The sequence below is a fragment of the Acomys russatus genome, chromosome 10 (assembly GCF_903995435.1).
Source record: "Acomys russatus chromosome 10, mAcoRus1.1, whole genome shotgun sequence".
Classification (NCBI taxonomy): Eukaryota; Metazoa; Chordata; class Mammalia; order Rodentia; family Muridae; genus Acomys; species Acomys russatus.
The window spans coordinates 7,236,079-7,254,575 of record NC_067146.1 but is presented as its reverse complement, the minus strand read 5'-3'; the positions used below and the strand labels follow the sequence as shown (position 1 = coordinate 7,254,575).

Here is an 18,497-nt window from a genome sequence, read left to right as displayed (position 1 = left end):
TTTTCTTAATAATTATATTTTATTATGAACGTATCAACTGAGCATACCTCCCTTATAACCCAACTAGCATAAACCCGAGGAAAAGAAGATTAAAGAACACAAAAATGAAACCTTATGGGTATCAGTTCCCAGGAACGACTCTCCTGGCATAGTCAGCAGGATTTCTTCTGCTGGAGCCTGGAGCAACTGGAATCCGGAACCCAGAGCCTCCGCAGAGACTTGGATCAGCAACCGCAGCCCGGAGCCCCAAAGCCTTGACTGGAGCGATTCTTTTGAGGAGGGTCTCAGAAGCCAGTGATACACAGCCACTCAATCCCAAGTCTCCAAAGATGCCCCTCCTGTTTGGGGCTCACATTTATATCTCCTCTCAGAATTTGTTCAAGGATGTTTTTCAGCTGGTAACACCCAAGCCCCCCCCTCACAACATGGTTTGACTTCTAAGGGGATAAACATCGCCTGCTCTCTCACAAATCTGTTCCTCATCCCACACTTGCGATCTAAACAAAAAACATGTTTATTTCTCATTCATCTCCCCCTTTCTATTAAATAAGCTATATACAACATATATCAGTATTAAACTTTGTCCCGTTTTTGGCTTTTGTATTAAGAAAATTTAATTTCACCTTATGTGTGTGTGAATATGTCTGCATGTGTTTACAAACATGTATACTAATGCTGACAGACGCTGGAGGAGGATGGAGGTCTGTTGGCTCCCCTAAAGCTGTGGTTACAGGCAGCTGTGAGTGGCTTGATGCCATCATTAGGAACCAAACTCTGGTTCTCAAGATAGATGAGTGCTCTTGACCCCTGAACCCTCTCTCTCCAGGGCCTGCCACGAAACCCTTACATAGACCAAGACAGGCTGGACTCTGCAAACCCAAAGGCGAATGCACAGATTTGCGAGTGACAGTCTATATGCTCCACGGAGCCCTGGTTTGTTTGTTGGTGCGGGGAACGGAGCCCATGGCAGTTCGTAAGCGGGCCAAGCACCCCACCACTGAGCTCTATATAGCTCCTGCCCCAGAGAAGTTTAAGTGTGTGGCTACCTTGAGCAGGAAGCTCTAAAGAGAGGAATCAGCCCCTCTTTTTGCAGCCACCTTGACTCTCTTCCCAGCATCCTAAGCGGTTTGAACACTTCATAGACATGGTGAAGAAACTACCCTTCAGATGCACGGCCACTGCTGACCAGCAGTTGGGCTTCAGGAGGCCTCACACGGTCATTATCACTCCAGACAAAGTACACTGGCTTTGGACGGCTTCTCTCCAGTCATTCTAGAACTCGGGGTGATCCTGATCACTCTGTAACTACTTTTGCTCATAGCGTGGGGAGGGGGAGCCCAATCCTAACATTCCCGGTCCTACAGAAAGCTTGCGGTTCAAATAACTCAGGGCTGGTGATTGTTCAGTGTGTAAGGCTTGTGATTGGAAGTTGCCACCTGTGTGTGATTGGTGCGGGTTACATCCGGGTGCCTCATGCTTGTCGTACCCTTTCTGACCGTATACAAGCAGGTCCTCTTCCACGTGTCGCCCTTAGTGTTGCACCATTAGGCTCGATAAAAATCTGCTCTTTAATTTTTTTTCTAGTCTCTGTGTGGCCTTAATCACAAGTAGGGCAGGCTGAGGTGGTGGCAGTGGTGGTGCCGCAGTAGCAACTGTCCCCAGGAGCATCCCATTTCCATTTCCTTCTAGTTGTGAGTGCATGCTTGTCAATTGCAAGGCTCTGAATTCAATCCCGGCCTCTTGACCCCACTTTTTCCTTCCCTTTTCCATTTCCCTCCCCTTTCTGTGTGGTGTGTGTACATGTATCCATGTTTGCATGCCTATGGTGTGCGTGTATGTCTGTGAGCGTCTGTGTGTACACGCACGTGTGTACCCATATGTGTATCTACATAGAAAGGCCTGAGATTGATGTTGAGAATCAGGCTGTAACTCCTCTTCCGCCTTGCTCACTGGCGCAGCGTCTCTCAACCAAACCTAGAACTCAATAATCTGGCTAGTGTTCCCTACCAGCTTGCTGAGGGACCGTGTTTCTGCCTTCCATGCCCGGTGCAGTGGCTAATCCTGGTTGTCACCTTGACTACCTCTAGGGTTAGCTACAACCCCAGCAGCTGCGTAGGAAGACCTACCCTAAATCCAGGCCACATCTTCCGGTGGCAGCCCATGTAAAAGGACATGGAAGAAGAAAGCTTCTGGGTTTTGCCTCTGAGCCTTTACTCTCGCTGGCAACTTCATCTGCCCCGCCCCTGAGGCATTCCTTCACAGCGGATTTTTCTTCAGGAATCCAACCTGGATGGAAGACCATCAGCTCTCTTGGAACTCCCCAGGACTCCTGCACCGGATTGGGACCGCTGAGGTGTCAGGTATCACAGACTGGAAAACTATCGATTCCTGGCCTTTTTGTCCAGGGAGACTCCCTGCACCACAGTATATAAGGCATTTTAATAAATTACACACACACACACTATTAGTTCCGTTCCTTTAAAGAACTCTAATACAGCTGTAATCACAGGTTGGCCATTATACCACATAGCATTTACGAGGGGTTGGGGGAATCTGAATTTTAGTCCTCACACTTGTGAACCAAACCCTTTAATCGTTGAGTCATCTGCTCCACATCAGACCCTATAAAAATCCAACATGCCTCTGAGTTGTCAGGGTTATGGCTGTAGATGCTCAGCGCACGTGCTCATGGCTGTTGCTCCTGATTGAACCAATGGCTTTGTACATCCTGGTGAGCACTCTCTCACAGAGCAACCACCCCAGAAAAGACAGAAAGCTTAACCTAAGAGCAAGACTCTACTCTTGAGTCCTGGTTGCCACTCAGACTGTCTAACTTGAGAAGCATTCAACTTAGTCTTATCACTACTTTTGAGTGTATTCAATGTGTGCTGGGGCTGGAGAGATGGCTCAGAGGTTAAGAGTACTGCTTTGCCAGAGGTCCTGAGTTCAATTCCCAGCACTAGATGGTGGCTCGCAACCATCTATAGTGTGAACTAATGCCCTCTTCTGGTTGGCAGGCATACATGCAGGCAGAGCACTGTATACATAATAAATATATAAATTAATCTTTTTTAAAAGGTGTAGATCTGTGTAACATGGTTTGGTCATATGGTTGCCTCAAGGGGGCCATGAGAACCTCAGCAACAGAAATCATGGATGCTCTTAGTATGGACTTTCTACATCTTCACTCAAAGGCCCCCTTTCATTTTTCCTTCACCTCTGCACTTTATCCTCAGCATTCCTCTGTGTAACCATCTTATTGGTACCAAGAATGTCTTTTTAAGTGTTCTATGCTAACCCCATATTTCACTGAACCCTCATAGCCACTCAAGGGAAATATTGTCTCTGTTTTAGTTGGTTAAGAAACACAGGCTCTGGGAAGTCACATGACTTGCTCGCTGTCACTCAGCAAAGTCACTGATGAATTAGAAGTTCCACTCAAAGCAGTTTCTTTCTGGTGTGTCTCTTCTGAAACCGCACCAGCACCTGGTGGCGTCCACTGTTTACCGTTCTCTCTCCATGAACTCTCAATGCTTTGGGAAATGGGATGAGAAGGTGCAACATGCACATTGGCAAAGAGTCACTAAAGCCAAGGGAAGAGAAGAAAAAACACACACACCAGCTCCCTGTTTGTCCAGAGTTGTCTTTCTCTGACTCGTTTAGCTCTTCTCCTGTATTTTTGAATTTTCATCTTGTCCCGGACAGTTCCTTGGTTTATTGCAATCAGTGCTTTCTTGTTCCTGTGTGAAGAGTTTCACTCTGTGCGTCCTTCTAAGAGGATGAACAGTCTGCTCTTTCCTTACCTACAGACGAGGTTCCTCACTCCCCACACACTGCCTGACCAGGGCAGAGCCACACAGTCACACAATTCCCTGAACATAGTTCAGATTCTATCTGGAGGAGGAAATGTTCAAGACAGGATTTCTCTGTGTAATAAGTAGACCTGGCTATCCTGGAACTAATAGCCCGGATTATCCTGGAACTCGATTTGTAGACCAGGCTGGCCTCAAATGCACAGAGATTTGCCTGCCTCTGCCTCCTGAGTACTGGAATTAATGTGCCATTGCCCTTGGCTTCAAAGTCCAAACATTAAAAAAAAATTTTTTTTCCTCTTGGAGCAAAGACTTTCTTCTTTTCTTTTGTTTTTTGAGATGTAGCCTTGGCTGTCCTAGACTCACTTTGTAGACCAGGCTGGCCTTGAACTCACAGAGATCCTTCTGCCTCTGCCTCCCGAGTGCTGGAATTAAAGGCGTAGGCCACCACGCCCAGCTGGAACAAAGACTTTTTAATGGATATATTTTACAAAGGCACTGGAGAAGCATGCAACACTGCCTGTATTGGATGCAATCCTGAGCCCCAAGTCTTCACGTTCCTTTGTGACTGACTTGCAATGGCAGAGCCTTTCATCTCCTGCCCTCCTCCAACCCCCTTCTCACTTCTGCACTATCTTCAAAATAAGAAACACCCTGTCTTTTCTTTGATATGACTTTCATTGTTCAATTATCACTGCTGGGTGGACCTTTCTCTCAGCTCTGGTTTGTCTTTCTTAACTCTGGTCATCCCCATGCCACTCACCAGAAGCAGGAAGTCTGTTCAGCCATTCCTTGATTCCTTTTACAGACATGGCATAAAGTTTTTCTTTTGGCTCTTTTATCATCAGCATAGTTGATCATAAATCCTACTGGAGGATTCAGAGAAATATAGAATTTCACTCTGGAGAACCTACCATGTCCTTAATTCAACATCTTGAAAACTCAGAAAGAGTGAAAAGGGATTTATTTATTTAATGCTTATGTATTTTGCCTGCACATATGTCATGCACCATGTGTGTGTAGTGCCCACAGAGGCCATATGATAGCATGTTATTCGCTGTAACCGTTATCAGTTATCAGTCACTATGTGGGTGCTGGAAGAGCAGTTGGTGGTCTGAGCCACTGATGAGCCCTCTCTGTAGACATAAGGTTATCATGTAATCCAAATGCTGATTTCTGTACCCCCATATCTGGTTGCAATCCTTGTTCTGAGAACATCCTGTCTTAAAGTTGTGTAAACCCTGCTTCCCCAATTGTCCCCTGGTACACCAATAAAGCAGCTTACAGCCAATCACTGAGCAGTGGAGAGAAAAAGGCTGGACTTCCTGCCAGCCAGGGGAGGAGGAGTGGGAAGAGGAGGCAGGGGATTCAGCTGAGGGAGAGGTGAAAGTAAAAGGGAGGAGCTGGAGCAAAAAAGCCACAAAGTATCTCAGAGATGTACCCTGGGAGGAAACTAGATTAGCTTTGAGAGTTAAGAATAGAGTAATAACTGCTCAGCTACTGCGTTGTGAAGCTTACCATTAAACAAATATAAAAGGGTCTCAGCTATTTGTATGGTAGCTGGGTTAAGAAAGAAACTGAGAAATAAGCACGGTTTTATAAAAATAACTAACATCTCTCTGCAGCTTTCAATTCAGACTTTTTTTTTTTTTAACTGTATGAATCCATACACAAACAGAAGTTTTAGTCTGCTTGACTTTGTGTTTCAAGCTCAGCAATTATGGAAATTTGCTTATCAGAAACAGAGATTTGCCTTAGGAGAAAATATGGAGTGATCCACCTCTTTCATCTCCACACTGAACATTCCAGCATTCCCCTAATCCCAGAGTTTTCAGATACCCTTAAGAGAGTATCTTTGTAAGCTGCCCGCTTAAGAAGCTGTCTTCAAGTGAGGTGTGGTTGAGCTTGCCTGTATTCCCATCACTCTGAGAGGCAGGGGCAGAGAGCAGAGGCAGAGGCAAGTGGATCTCTGTGAGTTCGAGGCCAGCCTGGTCTACAAAGTGAGTCCAGGACAGCCAAGGTTACATAGGGAATCCCTGTCTTAAAAGAAAGAGAGAGAGAGAGAGAGAGAGAGAGAGAGAGAGAGAGAGAGAGAGAGAGAGAGAAAGAGAGAAGAAGAGACGAAGAGAGAAGAAGAAGAAGAAGGAAAGAAGAAGAGGAAGACAGAAGAAGAAGAGGAGAAAAGAAGAAGAAGAAAACAGAAAGAAGAAAAAAGAAGAAGAAAAAAGAAGAAGGAGAAGAAGGAGAGAGAGAAGAAGAGAAGAAAGGAGAAAGAAGAAGGCGGAGAGAAAGAAAGAAAGAAAAGAAGAAAGAAGAAGAAGGAGAAAGAAGAAAAGAAGAAGAAGAAGAAGAAGAAGAAGAAGAAGGAAGAAGAAGAAGGAAGGAGAGAAGAAGAAGGAGGAAAGGAGGGAGTGGAGATGGAGGCGGAGAGAAGAGGAGAGGCAGAGGAGAAAAGAAGAAGAAGAGAAGAAGAAGAAGAAGAAGAAGAAGAAGAAGAAGAAGAAGAAGAAGAAGTCTTCAAGAAGTCTATGGTACACTCTGGCAATGGATATGTGTTTCCATCACTGTGACAAATACCAAAGTAATACAGTCAGTGAGAGGATTTACTTTAGCTTAGAGTTTCAGCAATTTTAGCCACGGTCACTTGGCTCCTCTGCTCTGCGCCTGTGGGAAGGTAGACCACTCTGCTGGAGAGTGTGGGGTGGACCATGTTTGCTAATCTCATGGTGTCCAGGAGTCAGAATGGGAGCTTGTTTTTATAACAAAGTCTCTCCTCCCAAAGATATTAAGCCACAAGTAAAAAAATGAATTAATTCATCCATGAAGTCATCTTCACTGTCCTGTCACCTCCCAAAGGCCCCACTTTTGAATGCTGCTGTATTGGGAAGAAGTTTACAATAAATGGCTTTGGGGGACATTTAAAATCCAAACAAGACTAGGGAGTGATGAATCATACTTTTAATCCCACCACTGAGAGGCAGAGGCAGGTGTATCTCTGTGAGTTCAAGGTCAACCTAGTTTACACAGTGAGTCCTAGGACAACTAGGGCTATATGTAGAAATACGCAGCCTTAAAAAAAAAAATCAATGATAGCGAAGTGGAAGATAGCAGCTTCCTTTGCTCATTCTTACTCATCTGACACATTTTTATTCGTTATTTACTAGGCACTTTTCTATGTGGATATTTCCCGCCCCCCCCCCCCGCCCCGAAACAGGGTTTCTCTGTGTAGCCTTGGCTGTCCTGGACTCACTTTGTAGACCAGGCTGGCCTTGAACTCATGGCGATCTGCCTGCCTCTGCCTCCCGAGTTCTAGGATTAAAGGCGTGCACCACCACGCCCAGCCTATGTGGATATTTCTACCCAGAAGGAAGGAAGAAGTATGTTGCATGATCACAAAAAGGATTTTGGCTCTGCCTGGCCTAGGAACACAGTGAAGGAAGGCAGTACCTGAGCGGAGGCTAGAAGGCCAAAGAGTAAGCAGAAGAAGAAGAGGATGTTCTACAAAGATCCTATGGACAGAAATTCGAGGAGACAGACAATATGGCAGCAAGAAAAATATGAAGGTATTGGGGAGATGGTCTGATGTCTCTGTGACCAACCTTATGATTAATAAAAAAGCAGAGGAGACAGAGGTGTGGCTAAGGTTCCCGGGCTTAAAGAGAGAGAGAGAGAGAGAGAGAGAGAGAGAGAGAGAGAGAGAGAGAGAGAGAGGAATTCTGGGATGAAGAGGGACCCAAGGAGAGACCTGAAATGAAGGGAAGAGAGGAAGGCTGCCATGGGTTAGGTGGAAGAAAAGTGCATGGCCGGCATGGATGGAAGATTTGGCCCAGAAGAAGAACATTAGCAAGTATTTGGGATTATGGATGGGAGGTAGCTTGATAGAAGTTATTGGAAGCAGATGGCATGGACTGAGGTAGAGATCCCATGCCAGCCTGTTAACATTAAAACTGTATTGGTTTGGCTTAAGATTGCTAAATAAAGACCCAGAGTCCGAAGCATACTTTAAAGCTGCCAGCACAACACTGGGCAAAGTCTAAACTAATACCTATCTATTCCTATACTATGGTAAACAAACTGCTCTAAACTGATATATAATACATATACCCCAAGCATTTGCTACTATGATGCTCCACTGTCCACTCTTCCCTCTGTGCTTCTCCCCAGTCAACTGTCTCTCTTCTCAACTGACAAACCTCCTTGCTCCCCTCCAGGAGGTCCCGCCTTCCACTGCCTGTCCTTCTGCCCAGCTGATTGGCTAAACAGCACTTTATTGACAGTTGATACATCCACTCAGCATTCCTCCATAATTCCCCCTTTTAGTTTAATTAAAAAAAAACCTTTCCCCTATACATTTATATCATTACACCAATATACAATATACATACATAAGAAGCACAAAACAATTGTTATATTTATGTTATACTCATAATGTTTTTCTGTCTTCAAGCCCATCGAGACTTGAGAAGGAATAAAATTAATTACCTGAGTAAATAGGAAGTGCAGGTTAGCAGCTTCCAAAATACAAAATTACAGAAACACCTTGCTGCCTGAACAGTCACCTAAAGCTTTCTAACACGTAGGAGCATCATCTTCAGCCTTCTGGCCCAATATATCTGACAGACATATTTGTGAAGCAGAGACTATTGAGGACTTGCTTACCCTGCCTTGGCAGACTTTGGCTGTCAACTCCACCCGCATCCAAGTTTGCCCATTTCAGGCAGAATTCTGTCTGTGGCAGAAAACAAGGACATTTTCCCCCAGTGGCTAGTTTGCCACATCTGAAGCCATCTCCATAAGGAGGTTTCTCCATGCTTATTACCTTCTTTGAGGCAGACTGGGTGTTGCCAGGAGTCAATCTGGCAATCATTATCAAAGAATCCTCAAAACAAATAAAATTTCTTTAAATGCTATATTCTGTAGGTCTTTGAGGTTTTTGAAGATTTTATCTAAATATTTTACCTTATCTATCTATTAAATCTAGGATGTATATGGTCTTGTGATAAAATTGAATAGTACAATGAAATAAAAAGAAACTTATTTTACATCAATATCTAATATTCTATATGAATGAATTAAAAATAGCCTTGTGAGTAACAATTAAGGCTTTAACTTGAAGAGTAGATTCAATAACCTACCTTTTGTCCTATCATTCCTATATATTTTTATGTTCTCAGAGAAAGATGCCTGAGTCCAACCTTGTTCTCTCTCTGAACAAACCCAATAATAACACAGTCAATTCCCAATGAAGATAAACCTCCATAGCACAAAATCTTACCCAACCCCCCTTTAAGGGAAATGGGAGGGTGTTCTCTTTTTAAAGCTTCTTCAGGCTGATTTGGGACAAATAATACCTATGTAGGGGCCAAAATAAAGCTGGGAAAATGGTTAAACAAGCTACAGATAGCATTTCTGGTTCAGTCTCTAAATGTTGAAAAATGCAGACTTAATAAAAGTCCTGTGTGGGATGGTCTGATATGCTGGAGCAATTGGAATCAGGAGCTTTCTTCCAAGCTGTCCTGGGAGATGAGCCTGTGGTATGATAGTTAGACATTCAAGGTGAGTCTTTCCTCAGGTAAACTCTCTGGAAGGTGGGCCTGGGAGGCAGCGGCAGGCGGATCTCTTGAGTTGAAGCAACCTAGTCTCTAGAGTGAGTTCCAGGCTAGCCAGGGCTACACAGTTGAGACCCTGCCTCAGAAAACCCAACCCAAGCCCTGCGTGGTGGTGCATGCCTTTAATCTCAGCACCCGGAGGCAGAGGCAGGTGGATTGCTGTGAGTTTGAGGTAGCCTGGTTTACAAAGTGAGTCCAGGACAGCCGAGGATCCACAGAGAAACTCTGTCTCAAAAAATGAAAAAAATTAAAAAAACCAAAAAACCCAATTCAACTCAAATCAAAACAACAACAAGAAACCCTCCTTGGAAATGTCCACAAAAACCGTGCTCAGAGTTGTCTCCACTGATTCCAGATCCAGCCATGCTGGTTCTTTCCACCCATGTCAGTGTTTCCTAGTCCTAGTAAGGTGGGTGATCTAAACCAGAGTCTGATTGGCATATGCTAGGGCAAGGTTTCTACTGCTGCCCACCCTTAAAGCCCCCTCCCAAGACAGAGCCAGTGTTTCAGCAGGTAACAGTATCCTGTCAGTCATATAATTTTCCAGCACTTGTTCATGGTATTATGTTGTTTCCAAGGGTTTACAGAAGCATTTTTTTGTTGTTAGGAGTCTATTCTTTGTACAGTTTATTTAAAAAAAATTACAGGGAGTAAGTAGGTAGCTGATTAGATTTTTTTTTTTTTTATGGTCCTCTACAAATCTTGTTTTTCTGCTTATATTTTACATTTCCTATTCACTACTAAGTCTTTAAGTTAGTACTTTTTTGACATGAAATTACTGAACTTTAAGTAGGTGTGTGATAATTAGATTTTTTTGTAACATTATTTTGTGTCTGTATATATTCATGTGTTCTTCTCTCTCTCTGTGTGTGTGTGTGTGTGTGTGTGTCTTTTGAGACAAGGTCTAACTATTCCTGGCTGGCCTACAACTTGCTATGAAGACCAGGCTGGCCTCAAACTCATAAAGGTCCGCTGGCCGCTCCTCCTGAGTGCTGAGACTGAAGGCGTGCACCACCAGCGCCACTCACTCTGAGTTTGCTGTTTTATGTTCTGACTCTAGCCCTGGCTGAGTTCACCGAAGCAGATGAAGCAATTGCAGAACTCGCCATTGCTGATGGCGTCTTCTTGTTCCTCACTGAGTCTGTTGTGCTGTCTGAAAACTTCTATCAGGAAGAATTTTACATCCGCAGAACTCATAATCTTATTACGGACTTCCTTGCATTTATGCCAATGAAAGTAAGTGTGAGAATGTAGGCGGGGCTTTATGAAATAGGTGAAATGGTGTGTTAAGTTTGGCAGTTAATAAAGTCAGCACAGACTAAGCTTTGCTAGTGATGTATTATAAGTACAGCCTGCGTGGCAAGGTGAAATGACATAAACCTTATTAGCTGATTGGACACTGAGAAATCTTCTCTAGAAATGAGTGGGTTAATGACAATGCCTTTCTGGGTGGTGGTTACTCTTAATTTCCTGGTACCCCAGTGCTGTGGGTGCCATGTTAGTATTGTTGGCTCTGTGTCTATGTGTTCCGTATCCTATCCATTACTAAGTCTTTAAGTCAGTCTTGGGATCAGCCAGCTTTAAGTTTAAGAAGTACATCTGTACTAAAGCTGTATGCGACCCCACTATTTCCTAAATAATATTGAATAATAACTACTATATTATTTACATTAGGTATTGTATGTTCTCTAGAGATAGCATACAGACTATATGGGAAGGTGTATGTGATGTGTTCAATTTTACCTTGTCATTTTGTATAAGGGACACCCAGTAATTGACAGTAGGTTATTTCAGGCTAGGTCAGCTCAGCGAAGGGCTAAGATAGTTGGGGTAAACAGGTAAGTTGAGACCTGCAGACTTGAAAGGTGAGCAGAACAGAGTTTTGGAGTAGGAAGAACCCCGCCAATGCTTTTAATTTGCATCTGGGGAAAGGGATCTTTAGAAAGGTTAAGGGTTAAAGTTTTTTTTCCTAAATAATTGCTATATGAGTTTTTGATTATGGAGACATAAAGCCCATCTGAAAAGATGAAAGTTGAGGGAAGAGTCAGTTGAGAAAGTTGAGTTAGAAGAGTCAGAAATGGCTTGGCAAGGAAAACAAGGAGTTTAATACTAGGATTTCTTTAATAGATACAGGATAACTGAGGGTTTTTTAAATGAACTTTAGTAGTTTGTGTCTGCCACTGAATATGTCCATTTTGTTCAAATTCCTATATGGACTGGGTTAGGCTTTGCAGTCATGGCTCCTGTGTAATCATCGATACAGTGATTAGTATCTTCTCTCCTTACAAAATAATTTATGTGAGTGCTTGCCTGCATCTGCATGTATGTCTGCACCATGTCCATGCAGTGCCTAAGGGAGCAGAACAGGTTGTTTGGCCCCCTGGGACTGGTGCTGGGAACCAAACTGAGTCCACTGAGCCATCTCTTCAGCCCCTCTCCTCCTGGTCACACTGTGGTAGAGGTTCATCAGTCCTGGCTTTCCTGTGAATCCTGTGCTTAACTCATATTTTTTTTTTTCTTAGATTTCATTTAACTGTTAACTGATTTTCATTCTTTTAGTGTCTTCCTTTTGCATTGGGTTTAATTTGTGTATTTTATTTCCTTCTTTATTTTACTGACATTTATTTGTCTTATGTTTACTGTGTGGGGGCTTGCATGTGGAAGTCAGAACAACCCGTGGGTGGTTTTCTTTCCCCTGTGTGGCTCTGGGGCTCAGGCTCAGGTCGTCAGGCTTTGCCGCAAACCCCCTTACCTCCTGAGCCGTCTTGTACACCCTCCCCCAGTCCTTGTATGGTGGCGCAAGGGGTGAGGCATAGGCCACAGTCATATAAGGCAAGAGCTTTCTCACTGAGCCACACCCCAGGTCCTTCATTTAATTTTATGGATTCTTGGTTTAAAACTTTCGTGTGTGATTAAGTATTTTAATGCTATGGAGTTTTTATTTGTTGTTCATTTAATATATTTTGGCATTTTTCCTGAGGTGACTTTGGTCACTGGAATATATGGAAGTGTGTTGCTTGATTTCTAAATGCTTAGGAGACTTCCTAGTTACTTCTCTTTCACTAGTTTCTAGTCTAATCCTTGGTAATAAAGGAATAGTCTTTACCAGGTTGCTTTGATGACGTTGAGGTTTGCTCTAACGCACCCACTGTGGCGTGTTTGGTAAGTGGGCTGTGAAAACTGAAAGGAACCTGCATTTTGCTACTGTTCTGCAGATTGTTCAATAATTAACTGAATTGGTTTCATTAAATTGTTTGGCCCTTTCTGTATCTTTACCTAGATAGAGAAAGGAGTAGTGAAGCCTCCAGCTGTGAATGTAGTGGGGACTGTTTGTTTGTTTGTTCGTTCAGTTGGTTGGTTTTCCGAGACAGCGTTTCTCTGTGTAGCCTTGGCTGTCCTGGACTCTCCTTGTGGACCAGGCTGGCCTCGAACTCCTAGTAATCCACCTGTCTCTGCCTCCCTGAGTGCTGGAATTAATGGCATGTGCCACCAGGCCTGGCTCTTGTTTTTGTTTTTTTCCAGAACAAAGTAATTTCTTGTTTCATTAGCATTTGGTCACACAAATGGTATGAGAGAGGATTCTCAGTGTGGATATAATGTTCGTCACAGCGTGCTGGGCAATGAGTTGCTTGTTAACATCACTGGGACACGTTCTTAGTAGTTCCAGGGATGGGAAGTTTCATGCAGTACTTAGGGTAATCCTTAAGTGGAGGTGGCCTGCCCCAGACCTTAGTAGTGTCTCTATTGAGAAACTGATTAACCGCAACTTCTCTAAGGTGGAGAAGCCTGTGGTTTCTTCCTTCCTTCCTTTTTTATTTGCTGTGTGTGTGTATCTGTTTGGCTTGAGCATGTCGTGGTGGGCAGGGTAGAGTGGACATCAGGACAACCTGTAGGAGTCGGTTCTTTCTGCAATCTTGTGGTTGGCAGGCTTGGCTCGGGCATTTCTACCCATTGAACCATCTCCCTGACTCCCTCTAAGCCTTACGATATTATAATTTTAACATTTTAGTGAAATTTCTAGCATGTTTTTCATGTTGTTAAAATAACACAAGTATTACGTGATGTTTTCTTATACATAGTAACTCTTAGTTACTTCGTTGTTAGCCAATCCCTAGGATATTTCTACTAAGCTTCTTGTAATGCATATAATAGGTGAAGCAGCTGAAGAACCGGGCAGATGAAGATGCTCGAATGATTCACATGAGCATACAGATGGGTAACGAGCCCCCGATTTCACTCAGAAGGGACCTGGAGCACTTAATGCTCCTGGTAAGTCATTCTGTTGGAGAGTTTTGTTTTGTTTTGAATTTCTTTTCTGTTCCATTTTTTTTCTTGAACTTTGTTTGGAAAATTTTTCGCAAAAGAATTCAATACTGATGTACTCTTTTATTGCTGTAACTTTATTGTTGTAAGCATTTCTCCATAGTTTTTGCTTATTCTCTACAGATTGGTGAACTATATAAAAAAAACCCTTTTCATTTGGAGCTTGCTCTAGAGTACTGGTGTCCTTCAGAGCCTCTCCAGACTCCCACGATCATGGGCTCCTATCTGGGAGTGGCTCATCAGCGACCCCCTCAGCGCCAGGTGAGTTTTTTAGGTTTTTTTTTTTTTTCCTCTGATTTGGTCATTTTTTGAACACAGGCAATAAATTATTTAGAAATTATTGCTTTTCCTCTTGTATTTCAGAACATTTGAATCCATCAGTTTGAATTTTATATAGTCAGCCCTTTATTACATACTAGACACGTGACAAATTATTAGCAGTGGAAAAGCTCCTAGTCTCATTATACACTGCTTTCTTGAGATGTTTTTGGTATAGTCATCCTTTATAGATGTGACAATAACTAGTATACATAGAGGTCATGGTTGACGACATTGTGCCTGGGAGTCTCCATATATGTAGATAAAAACCTGTCTTTTCTGTCTTGTACTTGCTGAAACATAATGGACAGAAGTAAATACAAAGGACTGTTATGTCATAATTGTTCATTCTGGGATTTCAGTGTTAGAAGCTTGAATGCTGTAAATTCATTCTCCCCTTCTTGGAGGCTAGAATCAATGCCTCCCCTTTATTTTTACTATATTTCTTATATTTATTGTTTTAGCTTTTTCCCCATGTAGAAAAATATGTCAGAGAAGGATATATTAAAGTTTTCAAAGGTTAATATACAAGATAGAATAATTATAATGGATTACCAGTGCCCTAGTTTTATTATTGCAAGTTGATATAGTTCTGTAACTATACTTTTATCTTGAGGGATGTTTTAAAGCAAGCAATGTGCAGCTTCTCAATGTTTTTTTTTTCTTAGAGATAAGGATATTTTTCCCACAGTATTTTAAAACTATTTTATACCTAACAGATCACAGTAATTTCCAGGTATCTGTAAATACTTTTAGTTTTACATAGTTAAAAAATGAGAGTATTTGTGGGATGGAGCCATGGCTGTGCAGTTAAGAGTGCTTGCTGCTCTTCCAGAGGACCAGAATTCGCTTCCCAGCACCCATGTCAGATGGCTTGCAACTGCAGATTCAGCAATCTGAAGACTCTCCTGTCCTCTAAGCACATGCTGGGATTAAAGGCCTGTGCCTCCACTGCCCAGCTTAATTGTCTTAAATCGCTAATAACAAACAACAGCTTTTCATAAACTAGCAGCTACTTTTGTTTTTTTTATGGCAATAAACTGAATCATAGTACTGAGTTTTAGTTTTTATAGCTAGTCCAATTTGCCTTAAAGTTAAGATAAATTTCCTATAAACTTTTTTTTTTCTTAATTTCAGGTTGTCTTGTCAAAGTTTGTTAGACAAATGGGAGATCTGTTGCCGCCAACTATTTATATTCCTTATTTAAAAATGCTCCAGGGCTTGGCCAATGGGCCTCAGTGTGCTCACTACTGTTTTAGCCTTCTCAAAGTCAATGGTAGTAGTCACGGTAAGAACAGTCTGCATGTTAAATTTGTTCTTACATTATTGAGTTCGGTATAATACTGTGTAGATTCCACCATAGGTGCAAATTGCATTTATAATAACTGAGGGAAAGAATTACACTAATGATTTTTTTTTAATGTGTGGTAATGCTTTGATCATGGTCTCAGATTATTGCTATTTATTTTTGTTAAATATAATTAAGTGTAACAAGTCTGAACCAATATATGTGATTTTTCAAGAATACATCTGTGCATAAGACCAAAGTGTATTTCCTTGCAACGGAAGTTTGACTTTTGTTTTGTTCTAGTTTGTTTGAGATGAGGTCTCACTCCTAGCTTAAACTGTCTTAGAACTCACTCTAAAGCCCAGGCTGTCATCATCATCCTGCCTCAACCTTCAGAGTATGAGAGTTACAGGTATAAGCCGTCATGCACGGCTAAATTTGATTTCTGTAATTTATCCTCATACGTACTTGTTTTCTCATTACTAATTTTCAGACTCAGGTCTGGTTCAGTCAGATACCCTGCCAAAAGGGAAAAGAAACAAAATGTCTGCTGTTTTGGGTACATATTTTTATTTTCACTTTTATATGTGAAGAATATGAGGTTTGAAGAAGTTAAGTTTTAATATACCCATGGTGACAAGTTGGAGGAGCCGTGGTTAAAACAGATCTTCCCGCTCCCAAGCCAGCGTATTGGCTACTCTGTTGGGGCCTGCCTATGTTATTTGTCGTGCTCTGCCCCGCAAAGCTTAGTATGAAATGGAGTATTTTAATTTATAGAATTACGCTTTTTCTGAGAATTCAAGTTCAACCCTTTTTTTTTTTTCTTCAAGTTCAGCCTTTTTTTTTTTTTTTTTTTTTAAAAATAAATGTGGCAACAAGAGAGCTCCTGGCTAGGAAACAGTTCAGTGGCATGCAGAGTCACTTACATTTACTGGATACCACCCCATCCTCAGGTCTGAGCAAAAAATGAACCCAGAGGAATTCTGATCCCTTTTGGCAAGCTTCTTACCTGGGCAAACAACACTGTCATTTAGGACAGATGGACTGTCTGCTAAAACAAAGACAAACAAAAGTCATTATAATTTAAATTACTTTTAGGTTCCAAGCAAACAACCAGATTTTTTGTTGTTGTAAGGCTAGTGATTGGTCCTAGAGCCTCTCATGGAGTAGGCAGTATTCTACCTATGAGCCCTAAATATGCAGTTTTTAAAGTAAAACTTTGTGTTGCTCTTATTTTTAGTTGAAAACATTCAGGGAGCAGGTGGCAGCCCTGTTTCCTGGGAGCATTTCTTTCACTCCTTATTGCTGTACCATGAGCATCTCCGAAAGGACCTGCCAAGTGCAGATAGTGTCCAGTACCGTCACCTTCCTTCCCGTGGCATCACCCAGAAGGAGCAGGATGGGCTGGTTGCTTTTCTGCAGCTTACGTCTACTATCATTACTTGGGTAGGTAGCCCATGCGCAGTGACATGCGCAGTGGCTAAGCATCTTCTTCTTTTTCTCTTTTGGTTTTTCGAGACAGTTTTCTCTGTGTAGCCTGGGCTGTACTGGACTTGGTTTGTAGACTAGGCTGGCCTCAAACTCACAGAGCCTGCCTCTGCCTCCTGAGTGCTGGGATTACAGGCGTGTGCCACCACACCTGCTCAGGCATTTTCTTTAAGTGATTAATGTTTATGAGTGATATACTGAGAACATACATAGCATTCATCCTTATGCACTTGGTTTTTAGACTTTAGAGGCTATAATTTATGCTAGTTCTGCTTGCTGCGTAATCTTAGTTTAAAACTTACAGCTGAGCATGTAAGAAAGGCGAGGAAGGTGAGGGTCACTGTGTGTGTCCTCCTCTAGAAGGCAGCTAGCGGAGGTCCTGAGGCAGCCATGTGAGTTGGTGTATGTATGTGTGTGTGTGGAAAGAATAGTTTTCATTAAAAAGGAAGCTACAGTTCTTACTGAATCATTTTAGCTGCTTCTACAAAATTAGTTCTTTCTTCAGTACATACTTTTCACAGCTTAGAACTCCTCATTGATCATGAGAGAAAAATGAACTGCTCAGGTTCACATTTTGTCTGGAATATAAAAATGTATTTTCTAGGGGTTTGATTTTTCTCATCATGTTTGATGTTACTGTGCATTAAAAAATGTAAATTTATTAAAATATCTTACTGAAATAAAATGAAGTAACCTTTGATAAAATATTTCATTTTTTTTTCCTCAAAAAGAAAAGGTATTTCTTGACTCATTAATGAATTAGGTATATTTTAGTGTAGTGTTCTAGAATGGACTTAAAAGTGGCTGAGATTTATGTCACCCTGGTAGACCATTTATCTCTTTGTAGTAGTATTTTCTGTTGCTGGGTCTGCCAAAGAAGTTCTTTGAAATTTATATTTCATCCTTTCCATGATCAAACTAGTGATCTAATTTAATTTACCAATAGCTTCAAATATGTATTAAATGTTTACAGCCAGTACAGCGTATTGCTGATCACTCCCCACCCCACTGTGACTTGGTAATGGGTAGCTATATTCACATCTGGTCAGGAGGCCAAGTCAGGAGGGCAGCTTGAGTTAATGGGGTTGGAGATCAGCTGGGCTCAGTGGCACACACCTGTAATCCCAGCACTCGGGCCGGCAGATCTCTTCTGAGTTCAAGGCCAGCCTGGTCTACGAGGTCAGTCCAGGGCAGCTAGAGCTACACAGAAAACCCTGTCTTGAAAAACCTTTAAAATAAAGGGCAGGGGCGCTGGAGACCAGTTTGGGGAGCATAGCAAGAGCTATTGTCATGAAACAAAATAGAAAAGCCTAGATAAATGAATAAAATAACTTTCTTGTTGTTTTGTGTTCAAATCTCAGAGTGAAAATGCTCGCTTGGCGCTCTGTGAACATCCTCAGTGGACACCTGTCGTGGTGATTCTGGGGCTCCTGCAGTGTAGTATTCCCCCAGTCCTCAAGGCCGAGCTGCTGAAGACGCTTGCAGCTTTTGGAAAGTCTCCTGAAGTTGCCGCTTCACTTTGGCAGTCGTTGGAGTACACTCAGGTAGTGCCATGAGCTCCCTTATCTGTATAATTTGGAGGATGATGGGCAATACTGCAGAAGCAAGAGCATCTGGTTGAAATTTACGGTATTCTAGGGGCTTTCCATGTTAAGACTT

At 42.3% G+C, this 18,497-nt stretch overlaps 1 protein-coding gene across 1 annotated transcript in view; it reads left to right on the top strand.

Annotated features, from left to right (window-relative positions):
- The first annotated feature begins 2,290 nt into the window (after window positions 1-2,290).
- The window catches only part of Nup205 (nucleoporin 205), a 60,797-nt gene continuing 44,590 nt past the window's right edge, over window positions 2,291-18,497 (top strand). The window contains exons 1-7 of the mRNA XM_051152464.1: window positions 2,291-2,360; window positions 10,482-10,657; window positions 13,574-13,690; window positions 13,868-14,005; window positions 15,200-15,350; window positions 16,591-16,796; window positions 18,200-18,382. Of these exons, the coding sequence (XP_051008421.1) occupies window positions 2,291-2,360; window positions 10,482-10,657; window positions 13,574-13,690; window positions 13,868-14,005; window positions 15,200-15,350; window positions 16,591-16,796; window positions 18,200-18,382 (1,041 nt within the window). The remainder of the gene's footprint in view (window positions 2,361-10,481; window positions 10,658-13,573; window positions 13,691-13,867; window positions 14,006-15,199; window positions 15,351-16,590; window positions 16,797-18,199; window positions 18,383-18,497) is intronic.